Here is an 18,805-nt window from a genome sequence, read left to right on the forward strand (position 1 = left end):
GACATTAATTAAAGCGGTTGCTACCTACCTCTCGTAGGTCAGTAACTGTCTATCGCTATTGAAATTCAAGTTTTGCCCTAGATTTTGCAGGGCAAGTTTTCAAAGCAGGCTCCGAGAGGATCCCGCCTCAGCAGGCATCGCACCTGGGCGGACTGCCGTTTCGGAGGGCCACGCTTCCCTCCCGTCCTGCCTACCGTGAGGCTCAGAGCTTAGAAACACGGGAGATTTCCTGGAGGTTTTTCGGCTTTCACCCCGTTTGCTCCTGACAAGGCAGACACCAAAACTCCCCTCACCTCGCCTCGCTGCATCCGCCCGCGACCCGACCCGACCGCACCGCCCCTCCGCGGGGGACGGCGCCCCTGCGGCGCATGCGCCGTCTCCGCACGGCCTCTTGCGCATGCGCCTTGCGGCCGCGCGCGCTTAAAAAAAAATAATATGGCGGCGCCCAGGTAGAGGAAGGGAAAGTGAGGGGGTGTGAGGCGTGGTAGTGGGCTCCCGCGCGCAGGTAACAGTCCCGGGGCGGCAGTCGTGAGGGCGGGGCTCGCCTCTTGTCAGCCCAACGGCTCTAACCGCCGTCTGCCTCTGCTCCTCCTCACGCTCACCCCCGGGCGGCCTTTGCCGCCGGTGCCTTCCTTCCCCTCGCTTGCTCTGTTAGCCTCGCTGCTCGCGCCGTGCCGGTGCCAGCGGGGCAGCCCCTCGCCACCGGCTCTCCCTGCGGCCCTGTGCCCCGCAGCACCCCTGTGCTCCGTAGCACCCCCTCTCCAAGTGTCCCGCCTCGCCGTGACCGCTCTCCCGGTTGGTCTTTCCCGCTCAGGGAGCTGCGTGCTCCCGTGTCCGCTTCTCCAGCAGCGGCGGCCCCCCCCCCCCCCCAAGGCCCCTGGTAATAAACTGCAGGGGGGGAATATGTAAGGAGATTTTTGTTTTCTTTTTTTAATTCAAGTTTGAGCTGCAGGGAAAAGAAAGGAATTTGACTGCCTACCTCACTTGTAGGGTAAGTGAAATGTGCTGGCACTTACAAGCAATTTTCAGTACCTTACTTTAGTACTTTTTACTTCTGCATGCTTACTGCATCTTTCCAAAGCAGGGTCTCTACCTGTGCTCCTCCATCTGTCCAGCCCCTTCCTCCCTTCTTGGCACACCTTGCAGAGTTGGACAGTTTTGGCTTATAATGTGCTCCTTCGAAGACCCACACATCACTGGGCTGGGATGCCCATAGTTGGGGTGGGGAGGGGCACCCTTCTTGTCCTAGTCCCATGCACACAAGCCTGCAAAGGCAAAAATGCTTTGGGCCACATCTCTTAGATGTGCTACGTGTCCTTGCTTGGCCCAACGTGTGCCTTGTTGGTTATCACATCTTGTGCGTGAGGGGGTGTGGGAGCAGGAAAGGGACTACAGATCTCCTCCTCATCCTGCAAGTCCATGTGTTTAAATGAGCTTTGCTCAGGCTATGGCCCCTTTCCCACTCGCATCTACTGCTCTGACTCCTGCACGCATGATCTGTAGGACCTGAGGTTACCCAAATGTGTCCTGGCAGGCGTGAGGTTTGCAAGCAGGCTTCTCTTGAGCCGTGCACAGGCACTGGGTCTGGCTTGTGTCTTTCCTTTCTGTCTTCATAGAAGGTTTCATATGTATGTAATGTCCATGTTTTAAAATATACATACTGTAAATCAGCAATGCTGAAAGTGGCCTACCCTAAGAAAAGGGAGTGCTCCTTTCTGCTTTAAAAGAAATGGAAATAATAGAAATAAGTGATAAGGAAGCAATTAATAAGCAAAATGGTGAAGAACTGAAATGTTCATGCTAATTTTGAACTGAGTGAAGAAGTGTAAGGTTATGGAGGAGGAAAAATTAGGTTTCTCCTGCATAACTCATGTGCACCTGCACTGGGCATTCTGAGCTCAGTCCTGGATTTGTTATTATTACAAAGATGAGAGATTTTAGAGGTTAGCCACAAAAAAATTCAAGGTACTGGCATGACTTATATAAATGAAAAATGTTTGAAAGATCGTCGTGATAAGTAACAGAAAAAAGGTGCAATTCTTCAGTTATGTAATAGATACAGGTGATGAGGGCTTGTGTATGCATATGTGATGAATATTAAGGAAATATAACTCCCACTAGCTGTACTGGGGACCTCATTTAGGTGGTAGAGCAATTATTTCTACTGATAAAATTGCTATCACATGGGAAATAAATAAAACTGTTTCTTATACAGAGTTTCTCTACACAGAGATTTTACTAATGTAACTCTGCAAGAAAAATTATAAACTGACTGGAATAGCTAGCTTGGTACAACAGTCAAGTGTATAGGTCAGAATTTAAAAAAAAACCCAAACAACCATAGAGGATAGGAAATAATTAATATAAATAAATGAACAAGATTTTTAAAAAAGGAATTAGGGGTGAAGATGGGGAAAAAATGTCAGCATAGGGTTTTTTTCAATGCCATATTTCCTACTGTAGGAAGTAAAAATCAGTAAATATCCTATTGAGACTGATCCTGAACTTGTGGACTGTTTGATCTTTCTCACATCTGAGTAGTTTTATTTTAGAAGACTCACTAAAGCGTATGAGGAGTTCTTTTAACTGGATTTTTAGTTGAAAGAGAACTGGATTGCTTTACATGCTCGACTTGTTAAATTATATCTTGTCTGAACATTATTAATTTCTCATGTAGTTCTTGCAGAAAACTATCCTGATGAGGAAGCCCTTAGCAAAATACTCAGTTTAGAATATCTAGTTGAAATCTACTAATTATAGTCATCCTCCCCCATCTCTTTTCAGTGATTGCAAATTCAGTTGTTTTACAGGATAATTTCATCCAACTTCCTCTTCTCCCTATTTTCATTCTAAATTGTTACTAACACCTTGTTACCCATGTTCTGTTCAGTCAGCTGTTTCCTCAACTGTTGTTGACTAATCCTGCTTTTATTGGAGATTGAATGTAGGAATTGTATCTTATTAGAGAAGAAATCTAACAGTTTTGTTCCATGTAAGGGCCGCAGTTAGTCTCTTGGATAAAAAATAAATGCTTTTATAATTCAAACACACGTGAATAAAATGCAAATACCATGGAAAACAGCCAAGTAATTAAATCAAGCTAAAATATGTTTCATAGCTACCAAATTTCTGTATAATCATAATAACCACTGAATTCCTGTTATATATTGTAGACTGAAATACATATTTTTGTCTTCTTCAGCTATCATAACCTTAAGAATGCAGTTGGTTTGTCAGAGAGTTGGCACCTGTTCCTCATGCTTGAAGAGACAGCTAAGTGGCTTCCTGGGATTAATTAAATGGCAGAGAAGACTGGTTCCTGCTTATGTCAGAACTATTTACAGTGAGACGGGGAAATGGGAAAAAAGCTACGGGTTGGAGACAAGAAAAAGAGTTGAAAATTGGTGGCTCCCAAGAATAAAGGATCAGTTCTGCAAAATTTCAGAAACTGATGTAAGCATTATGAGAAATTTAGAAATTACGTGTTTGATATTTTTGTTTTCTCAGAATAGATTTACTTAGTATAGTTGGCTTATAATGATGAGATGTATATTACGTTTCAGGGGAAAATACTTTTATATGATAGTAGATTACTAAAACAATTGATGAAATAGATGGAAAAATAATAAAAAAGTCTTGAGGAAAAACACAATCAGCAAAATATGAGCTTGTAAATTTAGGAAGTGTGTAAGCAATTGGTTCTTTCTTTGTATATTATACCACATTTAAGAACTAATTATTTAAAGTGTTGCAAGAAACATCTTCTACACTTGTAACTTTTTGTAAACAATTAACTTTCTAAAGATCTGGTTCCCAATGACTCTGACAAATCTATTAACACTACATACTGTGACTCATTAAGATCTATATTAAGGGAAGATGATTTTTAAACAGTATTTTCTAGTTTACAGTGTCTTAGAAGTAATGAGTGGCTTGCAGAAAAAAACCCAACTTTTCCCATGCAATAAAGGATCTTGAAAACAATTGTAATCTCAGTCTCTGACTCTTTTTGCCTTCACAATTATGCTCAGTCACATAGGTATAAAAACTTTTTTATGTCCCTTCGTGTTTGTTCTTCTTTCCTAAAATGTGCCCCCTCTTCAACAAAGAATTGATTCTATCAAAGTGTCGAAGAGAGACAAGGGACTTGCTTTTTATGAGGAAGAAAACTGAGGTGAAAATGCCATGTATGCGTACATGTAGCAGGGAAGCATTCATTTAGGCTTGTGTCTTTAATATGTGATAATACATGTAAATATATGTATCATATATATCATACATATGCTAAGTTCAAAACTGTATTTTTAATATTTTTGTTTATCCTTACAGCTGAAGTAGATTTAAATTCATATAAAGAGGAAAATATTGTATAGTGCTGCAATGAAGTGTTCAGATTATTTCTAATTTTGCTATTATTGGACAAAAGAGATAAAGTAGTAATATTTGATAAATATGAATAGAGTTTGGTTCAAAATAGTAAAAGCTATCCATAGGTTTTTTGCATTATTAACATAAGAAAAATAATATGGGAACTTATCAAGTGTGTATCAATGGTAAACCCAATGATAATCAAGATGTATTAGGAATTATGTGAGAGGGATAATGTCTGATTTCTTTGTAACTTTTGTCAATTTACTCAAACCTAACTAGATGAAATTTTTACTTTCACTATGCAACATACTGCTGGTAAGATGTCTTTAGATCTGAGCATATGTAGTGAAACCGAGCGGTTTCACTTCAGTGGATGTTCATGCAATTGCAGATGATTTAGGCACTCAGTGAGTTACTGCAGTTCAGCTGACAGAAAGCAACTGGCCCTGAGCTCCGTGTTTGTTGTAAATACAAAGTAAAACACTTAACAGTTAAGAGGATAATTTAACCTGTCATGTTTTCATTTTTTGGTGGGACAGATTGGGAGCACATAGATGATCAGTGACATATGCTATGGTAGGGAATGGTGATTTGTTGAGCTGCAGTTATGTTAATGTATCTTTTGTTAGTAAAAGTTGATTAAAAACTATTTTCAAGTGTCACATAAATATGAATATAAATTGATGAGATGGCAGCAAAATCTGGTAAAACATCTCCATTTACAGCCCTAAAGAATCTGATCCTAGGAACTTTGTCAGTGCTCACTTGGATCAGTTCCAGTAGAACCTTTTTCTTTTCCTGGCACTGTGTAGTTTGTAATGTCTACGTGTATTTAGTTAAGTGAAATGCTAACTCATGTAGTCATAACTTTTTAAAAATTTCCTTCTAGAAATCAAGACCAAAATTTTATGTGCTTTCTATGTTCCCATATCCTTCTGGAAAGCTTCACATGGGCCATGTTCGTGTCTACACCATCAGTGATGCAGTAGCGCGATTCCAGAAAATGAGAGGGATGCAGGTAAGAAAAGATCAGCAGTAGGACTGGGTGGGGTTTTTATGTTTTAATATCGCAATTGGTCAGGAAATTAGTATTTTCCAAAATCCATGAAGGTGAAGGCTTAGTTGGAATCTATGCTACAAATGCTACAAATATGTGCACATGTCCTGTGGAGCTTTGGATATTGAAGTTTGAGACATTTTAAAAACAGGTGGTGGTCAGAACTCCCAGTTGATAACAAATGGTTAGAAGCTATCTCAAATGATACAGCTGATGCTGTATCACCTACCTGAATCTATTGACATACGACACAGTGTTGATGAGGCGTGTGCGGCACATCATTTTGATGAGAGGAGGTTGAAGGCCCTACTGCCATCTAGTTGGGACTGGGGGGGAGAAGAAGAGAGTAGCTGGCAAGAGAAAGCTAAGATACCACAGAAATCAACTCCTTTCACCTCTTCTGCTCCTGACAAGAGGTTGATGTCCTCAACTTGAAGGGGATGTCCTGCTCCTCTGTGCTAGCTGGGAGGGAAACCCTCTCTCATGGCTGCTGTTAGTCAGGGGTCACATCACACATCACGTCACCTGGGTGTAACTACAAGTTTCTGTTCCGTAGTCGCTGACCCCTTGACTTGTGTATTTCAGCCTTACTCATATGTATGAAACAGTTTTCTGAGGGTGGAAGTCTATGAAGTAGGAAGCTAAGACTACTCACCACATCTGCAAGGAGAAATCCCACTTTACTTTTCATGTTCCTGTGTTTCCCAGTCTGCCCCATGCCTGCCATCATTTTTCTGTCGCTCCCTTCTCTCTTTCCAGTAGGTGTAAGGTGTAGCTGGGAGCCTAGTCCCTGCAGTCTACACGTGCTCTGCAGTAAAGACTGGTGGGTAAAATTTGAAGGATGTGAGGAAGGTGTGGGAGAATTGTGGCCTGAGTGACAACCATATTAAGTGAGAAGATGACATCTGGTAGAGGGAAAATGTTAAGAATCTGGGAAACAGTAGGAAGAAGGAATACAGAATGAGAATACCCAATTTTAGGGCAGGGAACAAAAGGAAAGAAATAGCCGTAGGCAAGAATCTAGGATGAGACTCTGAAAGGAATTCTCTCTAATGTACGAGAGAGAAGGAGCAGTTCAAGAATATAGGAATCAGACCCTCAAAAGAGTACAAAGAAGATGAAATGGAGAAAAATGTTAGTTGCCGGTTGTGGTACTAAGTGCAATTTCCTTGCCACAAGGGCTGCAGAAGTTTAGTGTTTCCTGGATATATCACCACCCATGAGACTCTTAAAGGTATTTTCACTGAATTATTCAGTGTGCTGCCTTTCCAAATACTATGTATTTTATGTCAATGATGAACATACTGTGCACTGAATATATGCTGTTGCTTTACAGAAATGCATTCTCATGCTTTTGAAATTACAGGAAAAAGAAATAACTACCTTAGACTTTAAATGAAAAAAACCTCCTAATGTCTGTTGTAATACTAATCTTTCCGAACTCCTCTGAATGACCAGAACTTACATCTCATTAAAAAAATAGAGCCAGCTGGGCTTTTGAAGGGACTTTTGATTCCTGCTTGATGTTAATACCACAGGAGATGTTACTTCAGGGCATAGCTCATCTCTCATCAATAATGGTGGAGATAGCCACTAAACTTCTGTTGAGAGAGATGAAAACATACTTCCTCTTCTACTAGCTAAAATAGAGTGAAAATAATTATCTACATCCAGTAGGATACTGTAGGTGTTAGCTTTTGAATACAAAGGAAGTAAGCACCTGTAGTAGAAGCCTTTGGAGAAAAGATAATTGCAATGAAATACAAGAGCCATTATGAAAACAAGTTTTTATTTCCACTCTTGCCTGTTTTTTCAATAAGAGTTTTGAAAGTCTTTTAAAGTTTTTAAATCTTACATTTCAGCTTATTTTAACGTTTCATGTGAAAATGACTTTGAAGGGTATTAGAGTACCTGTAGAACATGCTGAATTTCTGTAAATACGTCTATCTTCTGTTGTGTTAACCACTTTGAACATCTGTTTATGACTAAAGGTGGGCAGCCAAAGAATTTAACCTTCATGTACAATTAAAAGATATTAAAGATATCTCAAATGATTATGTCATACTAAGAGCTGTTGTGTTAGTGATGTACGTTAACTTGCTGGAACTTATATTTACCTTAAAAAATCTTTGTCTTTATTAGCCATGCTAATTTCTCCATCACTTAGAATTAAAGTCTTTATAATTGATTTTTCTCCTCACAATTAATTTATCAACCTCTAGATGTTTTCTCTGGCCATTGTCACAATTGTCCAATCTGTTGAAGATTACTTTATTGTGATGATTATAGACTGTGACATGGTTTTGTCTTATACATAAAATTTGATATACCCAGAAAAAATATTTTCCCCTGTATTCAGGGAATTACTGAAATTCTTCAGTATATAAAAGGAAAGAATGCTTTATAAACAAAAATATTAGTATGCATAATTTTGAAGTTTTTTTTTTTTAATTCTTTTTTTCTTTCTGGAAATTTAGCTTTAATATTGCATGTTTGAAAGTTAAGGGACTGCTAATTTTTCCCAAGTAAAAATTCTAAGTAAAAGTGAATGCATTTTGGGTGTTCAAGGCAAGTTTAGGATAAGATTTTTGAGTAGTAAATGCTTCCATCATTTCCAAGCTAAGAAAAAGGAAAAGTCATTGAAAATTATCTTAGGAACTACAGCTATAGCTATAGATGTAAAACTGACCTTGGTTAGCAAGTCATAAAACGGTGCTAGAAGCAATACAGGGAGGTTGAAAGTGTTTGTAAGGCAATGAGGAATCGTGGGCTGTTACCGTGAAAAATACAGGCAAAACCATTCAAACTTAACAGTTCCCAGGGAAAACATCAGACTACAATGTATATTTGTTGTCTAATAAACAGTGAGGGAAAACATCAGGGAAAATATATATAGTGTGTACATAGTTGACTAGTGTATATGATTAAGAGTAATGTATGTTGAATAAGGTCAAGACATTTGTCTTCGAGAATGCTGTCATGAGAAAATAGTAAATTCCTTTCATATTAATTTAATCTGAACAGGCAAGAATTGTCTTATTTGTTATAATATGTAAGTAAAGATAAGCTTGAATGCCTTTACAAAGGGATTAGAGCTCCTTTACTAAATTGGAAGCATTCTTTGGAATCCATTCGTGTAATTTCTTCATATTGGAAGTAGTTTGAAATCTTAACTGGGAAAGTGTTAAATCATTTGGAAGCTGTTTTTTTGTTTTTCTAAAATGGAACATTAGTATTTCATTTTTCTAGCTGGATAGCATCTGATTTTGTTTCAATTAAAATATTCTAGAGAGTTAATATGCACTGAAATCTACTGATATTTGCCAGAAACCCGTACTTCACCAGCATTTTAAGTGGGAAAATAAATATTTGTTGCTCTTTTTTCCTCCCTCTTGTTTTTGGAAGAAATACTGCTTCAGCATAAAGCTGTAGATGATACTGGTGACTAATGACACTGAAAATGGGCAATCAAAGAGATTACCTAATGAGCAGCAGCCTTTTCTGTAATACGTGACTGGCTGGTCATTTATTAAATGACGTGCAGGGTGGGATTTAATGCAAATATAATGTCACAACAGGCAGTCACTTTTCCAGTGTACTGACAAGTGATAAGCTTGGCAGAGTTTTCAGTAGGAGGTGTGTATTGCAGTACAGAGGTAATTACCAGACTTGCATCGATATGGGGCCAGCATGTTGTGCCGATGGATGATGAAGTCCCATTTGTTTTACCTGGAGATCTGACCAGTAAACCATTTTCTTGTTCCAGTGTTCCTCAAGTACCTGTAGGCAGTGCATGGGAAGCAAACTCTGTCATGCAGTTGGATTAGGTTGCTGGGTAAATGATTTGTAGAGGACATCTGTTGTAAGATAAGTTGTTTACATTCTAATTAGTGAAGATGAAGTTTGAAGTCTTTGCGTGGGAACTGTAAACCATATAGATTACTTAGCATGAATGCAGTGAGCTAGTCTCTTTTGAAAATGTGTTAAGGATAACATTTTTCTTGAAGTGCGATTAAAACAATTTTTGTGTGTGGAGAGTTCTAGTCACAGATCTTATTACAAGCATATTTCTTTAAAAATGCTAGGAAAAAGTAATCTATGTGTTTTAAATTACAATTTTGTATCTATTAGTAAACCAATCCAGAACTAAACTCTGAAGTTTCTGGTTGTGTTTTTTCTGTAAATTTACATGCATCTTGTGAATTCAAATGTATGAGTTTTGTAAGAAGTTAAGAGGTTTCCTGTTAATTATTTGAGTGCCATGCAGAAATTATAGAGATATTCATGGTGGATTTCATCATGGCAGATTTCCAGTCTGCTGCTGCTTGGGGAAAAAGTATTTACCATTGCTTTATCATGCTATCATTATCATGTCTTTGATAAATTCCGAAGTGGATAATTTGTGCCTCTCAGACGACTGAGAATAATTCCCTTAGCAATCAGTAAACAGAGAGTGATTCAGTTCAATAGTTCCTGTGATATCTTTTTAATAAAATTTTGAATTGTAATTGATACCATAGCGAGGCTGTCATATGCAAGTTGTGCAGAAACGAGAATGATCATTGGACAATTCAGGATGAAATTCCTGTACACTAGGATCAGATTTCTTAATTTGGACTTAAACTGCTCCTCACAGGTGGGATTGGAATATTGTCAGTGATATTTACACAATATCCCAAAATAACTTAAGAGTGTTTTCGTTTTATGCAGAATGTCTTTTTTTAAATTAGATGTATTTTCATTAATTGTTTTCCCTTTCAGCAGTGAATCTTATTATTCTTTAAATTGCAAAAGTGAATGGTATTGAAGAAAGACAGGCAAGTTTTAATTAAAACTTTATAATGAAGTCATCAGTAGGATGAATTATTTCAATACAGTTCCATTTTCTGATCATCATTAGCTGCTATTCTCCACCATTTTTTTGTGTGTGAGGCTGTTGTGTCCTTTTGCAAGGTTATTTTCTGTGGTATAAACCAAGTGGAAAGTATTACAAGTATCCTGTGTGAATTTAATATTATTTAAATTTAGTTTTCCAGTAGCAAGTACTGAAAGTGTTAATTAGCTCACTGTTTCATTTTGAAAGAGAGAGAAAATGAGATATTTTAAATGTAATTATGTTAGAATCGGAGTATCCTAGAACTGTTTAGGTTGGAAATGACCTTTAAGATCATCGAGTCCAACCGTTGACCTAGCACTGCCAAGTCCACCACTAAACCATGTCCCGAAGCACCACATCTACAGGTCTTTTCAATACCTCCAGGGATGGTGACTCAACCACTCCCCTGGGCAGCCTCTTCCAAGGCTTGACAGGTTTTTTTGGTGGAGAAATTGTTCATAACATCCAATCTAAACCTCCCCTGGTGCAACTGGAGGCCATTTCCTCTTGTCCTGTCGCTTGTTACTTGGGAGAAGAGACCGACACCCTTTCATCCTTTCAGGATGTTGGATGTCGGATCCTACCCGACATCCTTTCAGGTAGTTGTAGAGAGCGAGGAGGTCTCCCCTCAGCCTCCTTTTCTCCAGGCTAGACAAGCCCAGTTCTGAACCTCAGCTGCTCCTCACAGGACTTGTGCTCCAGACTCTTCACCAGCTTTGTTGCCCTTCTTTTGATGCGCTCCATTCTTGTTAAGCAAGAATGTGTGAGATTAAGGAGGTGAGTGACGCCTTTGTTTTCTGAATGTTTGTGGTAGTGTGTGACTGTAGAATAATTTCTTATACTTTATATCTTGTGAGAACAAGAGATAAATGAGAGCATTTTATAAGCGGAGTTATGCTTTGATAGAAATCTCTGGGGGTTGATTATTTTTTTCATTTGAAAGTGCCTTATCAGAATGCCAATATGCAGCATTCTGTTGCAGAGAATCATTTAAATAGTCCTTGCTAGAATGTACGCACTAGTCAAAAATACATTATTTTAATCTATTTCGAGGTGTGCCTTGCCTGCTCGGGGTTTTTTGTGTGGTGGTGGTAATTTTTAGCTGTTGCATAATGGTGTTTATTACCTAGGACACTTAAAAGACAATCTAGACTGCATTCAGGTGGAGGCTTCATATTTAAAATGTGTTGTATCAGTAGTCTGTCGATTTACAAATCAGATTTTCAACGTGTTCAGCCTGATTGCAGGTGGTCAGTGGAAGGAGCAGCCATCCTCTACTTTCCCCTCTCCAACTGCATGTCCTTACTGTCTCACTTGTGTGTGGTTGCACAATTGTGAGATCAAGTGCAAGGAGGGTGACAGAAAGTTGCTGTTGCAGCCAGGAGTGTTTTCTGGTAGCTGGAACTCGTGACCATGGCTCACCTATTTTGTCAGCCTTTTTTGGTTAGTTCACGTCAAGCGTGTCATGGGGCTGTAACTAGAGACAGGAATGTAGACTTTGCTGTATTGATTCAAATGGCTAATCTGTCTGCAAACCTCTTCATTTTTCATTTTTGGTTCTCTTATCACACGTTCTCTGAAATAAATATATTTATTTACAAGCATTTTTGACTGTCTGTCTTAAAATCTAGAATGCATCGATCTGGATGTGAGAAAGATACGTCAGCTCCCTGGTCATAGTTTTGAGACATACTGAGCACATCAGGAGAGCAAACAAATTCTTTGTTTCATTACAAACATAAAGGAAAATTCACTGAATCATCTGTCCTAGTTATGTTGATGGTGGCAGAGAACTGAATGTTATGAGATCATTGTCAGCTTTGTGTTACATGGTACCTGCTGATCTCGCTTACTAATGACAGTGTGATGGGCTGATTGTTACAGCAGTGAATAGATGAAAATCCTCTGAAAGAAAGAGCAGAGATCTCAGAAATGAATTAATGGAGTTACTGTGTCTTCCTCTGCTTCATCCCACAGTCACGTTAAGAGCTCTAGCCATCATTAACGACAGATTTTTGACCATGCTTTGCAGTGATACAGCGATGCTTTGAGCTAATATGAAGTCAGAGTCTTTGGGATCTAAAATGTCTCAAGATGCAACTGTTTTCATTTTTAATAATCTGCTCCTGAAAAAGAGCACTCAGTGTAGTAGTTACCAAGCACTTTGTTCCCTGCACACTAATAAATCACTTGCAACTTTCATGTTCCTGTGCAAAACACAGTACATTGAATAGTAGAAAATGCCAGTCTTTCATACTTGATCCTGCCAGATCATGTGAACTGCTGAGGATCTTAAGCCCTCTGTGTTCCAGACTAACCTAGTAGTTTTAACCAGGAAGAGTTTGCCTGTCTACTTCATCATGGAGATCAGAAACTCTGGCCTTTGGAGATAGTACTGGCTTCTGCTGTCTTAAAATAACTGAAACTATAGCCTGCTTTCTTTTCCCAGGTATAGACATTCTCAGACATATGCAGGCCTCCTCTTTCTGCAACATATCTTCATTATTTGTTTTTTCTTTCCCCTTGCAGCTTAGAGAAAATACTGTCTGTACAGAGAAGCGATGCTTGGATGAATGGTCACTCTAATGAGCAGAATTGATCCCTTGGTTGCATAAGGTTTAGAGACTGCTGTCAGAAGCAATCAAGTCTGCATTCAAGAAAGTAGATGAGGTTTTTTCCTTCTGCTCGTCTGTAATGCTGGAGGGAGCAGGGAGCAGCCATGTTTTCTGCTAGTTAGAGCCTATGACCAACCCATCAAGGAGCTACCAGAAATACCCTTTGATCTTCAAAATTGCTTTCTTCCTATTTTTTCTTTGTTTTGAACAGTTGAACCATTCCTTTCTTCTTTGTGCTAACTTCTGACATGTTAGTAGTGTATTTTCTTCTCCCCTTCCATGTCTCTTGAGATTTCAGATGCTTTTCAGAACTATATAGTTAATCTCAGCCATGTGTTTTATGTTGGCAAAGTAGAGTTAAGATGTAATGCCAAGTGCTGTGTGGAGACCGTGGCATTTTAACTGTAGATATGTAACATACATTCCAGCCAGAAGCAGCTGACCTATTGTTTAGACAAATGCATTTCACAAACCTTTTAAATCCATTCACGGTAGAGAAGTAAAAGAGACAATAAACTTGAAATCATTTTCTAAACCACTGTGCGTGTTACATTCATCTCTATAGCAACTACATAAATAGATCTATCCTGGAGATTAATTTGAGGATATTTTTAATGTCTCTTTAAATTCAGGTTTCTGATTGAAACTTGAATTAGTGTATTTCTTCAGTCCTTTAACTTGAGGAATGCTACTGGTTGTTAAATTGAACTGTCTTCTGAATGTGATAAGTGAATATACTGTATGGTATTTTTAATATACATGCTAGAATTGGGAAGATCTGTGTGAGCAGATAACTCCTGCTAGCGCTGATGGTACAGTGATAAAATGTCTGCACATTAGCTGTCTGGAGCATCAGTCAGCCCTTTTGGGGAGCCTGTAGCTGGTAGTGAAGCTGTTCTTCCCACATCTTTTTGCTCATGAGCATGAGGAATGAGATTGTGCCTTGCTTATGGCTGCCTGTCTATATCCAGGAGATCTTCAGAAGCCAAATTTTACAAAAATTAATCAAGAGTAGTTTTTTTTAATCTCATTTAATGTGCATCAGCTTGTACTAAAAGAAGGCGTTTGTAGGGATGCAGATGTAGGACATTGGACTAAACAGAGTTTAGATAAGAGAAAATATGTATTATACATGGAAAAAACCCCAGCTGATTTATTTAATTTCTGTCTAGAGTCAGGTGGTCAGCAATACTAGTGGTCAAAAAGAGCTGAGCTGCAGAAACTAGTATTTTAGTGTGTCCTTAAAAAAATTCTGATGAGATTTGCAGTTTATTTGTAGTTTGCCTTTTTTTCTTTTATACCAATAGTTTTGATTACTGGTGCGGGGAGGGAGAGGAGAAGGGCTGGGGAGAGGTGTGCTTCAGTGGGGCGTTGACAAGTGGTTTAGGCTCCAAATGAGATTTTCCATGTAATGCTTATAACGTGAGGAAGTGGGGAGTTAGAAAAACTGATTCTTATATTTTCTGACACTGTGATATGAGGAACAATAAACTGTTAATTACAGGGAAAATTTGTAAGACAGCGTAGCATTCCGATTTCAGTTAGATTTATACATAAATATGTGCTGTGCAAGGATGCTTACTGTACTGGCTTGAATCACAGTTGATCACAGGTTAATACCTTTGGTTTTATTGCTGCACCAGCAGGGTAATGATATACAGCAGGTTTAGTTTTAGCTCAGTATTGAAAACAAGAATACTGAGGAGTCGCATCTGTTAAATTCTGTTGCTTTTACACTGAGTTGGTGCCTAGGGCACCTTTATAAACATGTCTATAAAATATTTTTTATGAAAGAATCCATTGAAGTCAGAGGATTGGAAGGTTGTAGCAAAGAAGAATAAAAATAATTCAAACCAGTGGCAAAAGTAGCTCTTGTGCTTCAGAAATGAACAGATTTTTCACAGGGAGATAGTTTATGAGATTAGTATTGCTGGGCTTGCTTTCTTATTTCTTGTTTGCTTACATGCCACTAAAGAACAAGTTCTTATTTTTCGGGGTAAAAATTTTGATTTCTTAGAACCTGTAAAATGTTACTCAATCATGTTTTGTTATTGTTAAACTTGCGTAACTTTAATCATAGTTATTGAATTTATAGCACAATTGTAGGTGTAACAAATGGGTATTATCACATATCCAATATATGTGTGTTTAATGACAGCATCTTAAGTACTGGCCTTGATTTCCATGGTTATTGAACAGTTTTTTTGAATACTTATACTGTATTGCTAGGTTATTTTTCTAAATAATTTGCATGTTAATAGGAAAGATATATTTCTATTTCAACAGAAATGACCTATTATATTTTGTAGTAAAAATTTTTGCATTTTTATTTGTGGTCATGAAATAAAATTCTGTCAGTCTGTAGTCTATATTTACAAAAGATATTTTAGTAAAATTTGACTAAAACAGTTTTCCCCATCCTCTTCATTTTCTGTTGGTTCCATTATCTGTTGGATTTAAGGTTATCATAGAGTATTTTTCTTCAACAAAAAGAATATTTGATTTTGTTTAGTAGTAGCATCAACTGCTAATTTTGACCACCACACAATTCGCAAAGGATTGATTTTTGTCATTGGTATTGGAATAGTCATGAGGATTTATTACATAATACTTTAAGCTCCATCTAACATCACATTGTAGATAGCAAGTATGCTTCATATTCATCTTTTAAAACAGACCTAGCCATAGCGGGCATGTTTTGAAGAGGTTCAATTCAGACAAAGCAAATGCTGAAATGCAAAACACTGTTCATTATTTAGAAGCCTGTCTGTGTTGTTGATGCCATTCCAGGAAGTTATGTAAGATTGTGTTTTTCCTTTTTGCTTACAGGTGATAAATCCAATGGGATGGGATGCATTTGGTTTACCAGCAGAAAATGCTGCAGTTGAACATGGGCTTCACCCTGCAAGCTGGACACAAAGGTAGTTTTTAATGAATTTAAGTAATACGACATTTTCACTGTGAATATCTGTACCGTAGTCCCCATAAACCAACAAAACAGAGTAAAACCAGTGTGGAAGACAGACAATAAAGAATGAACTAGGGTTATTTGCCAATGTTTTATGAGACTCTGCAGATGATTCAGTTTTGAAAAGCAAATGTATCAGGATGATTTTCAAGGTTTTCATCTCAATTGCTTTTAACTTGTAAAAAGGTAGAATATTGAAAGAGTGACATTACCCAGCACCCAAATCAGTGAATAAGAAATAAATCAGAATTTCATTATGGTGAATTTAATCTTAATATAGAATACACAGTTGAAAATTATGAGCTAAATTGTTAGATTTATTAACAGTTTTCAGTACCGTGCAAAAGAGGTAGAGAATAGTTTTTTCATTTGAGACTTTATCTTGGAAAGTGATAAGCAGCCATTATTGCTGCTGATTTCTGTGAAGATTTTGGGCTTTAGACCATAGAATTGGATGTTGTGTTCCCCTAATATTCTTTAAAATGAGTAGAAAGTTATATAAGTAAACAGTAATTTCTGTAAATGACTCAGAAACCAATCTTAAGTGAAGCTGTTTGTTGTGCTCTGTGTGCAGTAATCTAGCTGTGGTATCTTTTTGGACCTTAATCCAGTTCCTTCTTTGATGATGCTGTTTCTTTTAAGTTTTTCCGTGCTTCTTGTCCCATGTTAAGATACTCGATACTTTTCCAGCTAAAATATGATGGCAAGTGATTTCACTTAGGGAGAATGCACGAGTGCACTACACACAAATTCTGAGTGCTCATTTTTAAAAATTTCCTTCATGCGTGGTTTAGATGAGAATATGCCCGAGAACCAGTTGCATCACGACACAAAAACCTAGTATTGTTCTTTTAGGAGTCTTAAACATTACTGTGCAGTGTGCTGCGGGCTGTCAGTTTTATTGGAGCATGGTCAGTAAATCGGTGATTTCTGACTTCCTCCATAAGTCTACTGAAGCTCAACTGTAAAAGAAATTTATGTATCTGTTTTATCTGAGTGCCTTATTTTTAACTCTTATCTTGATGGAACCTTCACCAGATGGAGGGTACTGTGATCCTTAAGTACATGACAAATGAGGCAGAACGAAGTGAAGGTTGTAGTTTTCAGACAAGGAGGCTGACATGAAGTACCTGTGACTACAGAAGGGTCAGTGTTCTCCCTCCTCTCCACTACGTGGTCCCTCCTCACCTATTGTAGGCACTGGTAGGAGATCTTGTTGAACTGACTCAGCCTGTGAACTCAGAAGAAAGCCGTTCTGCCAGCTGACTGAGTTGAAATTGGCTCCACAAAAAAGCAGTGAGCAAAGTGCTGTATCAGCTCAGCCCGTCTCATCTAAGCTGTTTGTCTGGGTCGTATCATAAAGCACGTGGCAGGGCATAGCCTGAGCTGATTCTCTTTGCTACTTTCTGTGCTCTTCTATTTTTCTCTTTTCTTGTAAATAGGTGCATGTTGTTCCATACACTTAAAGCAGTTCACCTAGTTACAAGATGTTTTATACTAGAAGAAAATTTTGCTTTGAAAATTTCCTTAGTATTGAAAAGAGTGATTGTCTACTTTTAAGAGTTAAATAATAATATTATAACAACAAACTGAGACAAGTTAGGATATCATTGTTGGACTGATTATTATAGCAACAACCAAATAGGAAAATTATTTACGTACCCAATTTTTCTGATTATGCTAAGGAAGGGAGTTGGTTCATCATACCAGCAGTTTAAAGTCTGACCACCAAAGTAATTGCCGTCTCCCATTTTCTCTGCTGTCCCTGTCCTGAATGTTTCTCCCACCTGCAACAGGGATGACTTAGCTGAATGTGAAGCTGTGATGGTGTGATAGCAACCTGATGTGTTTTAGTCATCCCTGGAGCAGAGCCAACCACCCACGTAAAAGGGGACACACTGTAAGCATTTCAACTTACTTGGTTCAGGAGTGAACAACCAAATTTCGGAGCATTGTAATTTTCTAAAGATGTGATTTAAAATGAGCTCCAATTGACTGTTACTTCTTATATTCTCAAAATTAGGAAAAAAACATAAAACAAATTGAAAGTGGAGTTACTTACACAAAACATGCAGAAATGTTTGTTAGTAAGAGTTAGCATAGTGGCAGAAGCTTTGTGAAAATACAGCCAGATTTGAAATTTTTTTTATTGGTACTGTTCATTTTGAGTGGGACTTTAATATAAGCCGTACTACTGAAAGTATGGTTTCTCCCAGTGGAAGCTGTGAGTCCATAAGAGGATTTTCTGGTACACCCGTACTGATATAACCCTGCTGGCAAGCCTTTGCTAGTATACCTGGGGCTCTGCAACTGTTAATATGGGATACTTGCATTACTCAGTTATTCAGCAGTGCACATTTGTTCTGGATCAGAATAAATGCTTGGTTTCGTGACTGTCAAATTAGCTGCTCTGGGAGGATAGATGATAGATCTGACATAATGCATTTTAGTAGAAAATTAAAAGTCCATAGGAAATGTTAAGCAATTTTAAAGTACGCAAATGAATTCATACTGGGTCACTAGTTAACTGTGTAGTTGTATTTTAGTAAACTGTATTTAGTACATTCTCAAACTAAAGCCTCACTGTATATTCTGGTGTATCTTATTTTATATTTTGAATATAACCCATCTGGGATGTAGGTCTAGCCCTACAATTTCACAGTTGACTTAAGTTTATCTATGGCTGTGCTGCCACCAGAAGTTTAGGGGTTCCTTGTCACCTCAGGATAGACGTTTCCACCACCTCCTTTGTGTTGGCTCAGCTGTTTTTGTGGCACGGTATTGGTGGTGATCAGCCTGTTGATCAGAGGGAAGCAAGAAAACTGGGTTGGGGGTTGGAGAATTTTTTGTAGGGCATGTCTTCAGGTGTATGGGTAAGCTGATTCAACTCATCCTATAGCCACACCATCACCAGAGCC

General features: G+C 38.2%; 1 protein-coding gene across 4 annotated transcripts in view; it reads left to right on the forward strand.

Annotated features, from left to right (window-relative positions):
* Positions 1–400: 400 nt before the first annotated feature.
* LARS2 (leucyl-tRNA synthetase 2, mitochondrial) overlaps positions 401–18,805 on the forward strand; it is an 89,346-nt gene continuing 70,941 nt past the window's right edge. Inside the window, exons 1-5 of one of the 4 annotated variants that reach the window (XM_075745604.1) lie at positions 422–505; positions 953–991; positions 3,203–3,453; positions 5,261–5,389; positions 15,749–15,840. In XM_075745604.1, the coding sequence (XP_075601719.1) occupies positions 3,220–3,453; positions 5,261–5,389; positions 15,749–15,840 (455 nt within the window). In that variant the 5' untranslated portion in view covers positions 422–505; positions 953–991; positions 3,203–3,219. Of the gene's footprint in view, positions 506–952; positions 992–3,202; positions 3,454–4,109; positions 4,175–5,260; positions 5,390–15,748; positions 15,841–18,805 lie in introns of those variants that run through there. The other 3 variants (XM_075745603.1, XM_075745605.1, XM_075745606.1) reach the window with 3 other exon arrangements.

This window comes from Balearica regulorum, chromosome 2 (assembly GCF_011004875.1).
Source record: "Balearica regulorum gibbericeps isolate bBalReg1 chromosome 2, bBalReg1.pri, whole genome shotgun sequence".
In the NCBI taxonomy this organism is placed as follows: Eukaryota; Metazoa; Chordata; class Aves; order Gruiformes; family Gruidae; genus Balearica; species Balearica regulorum.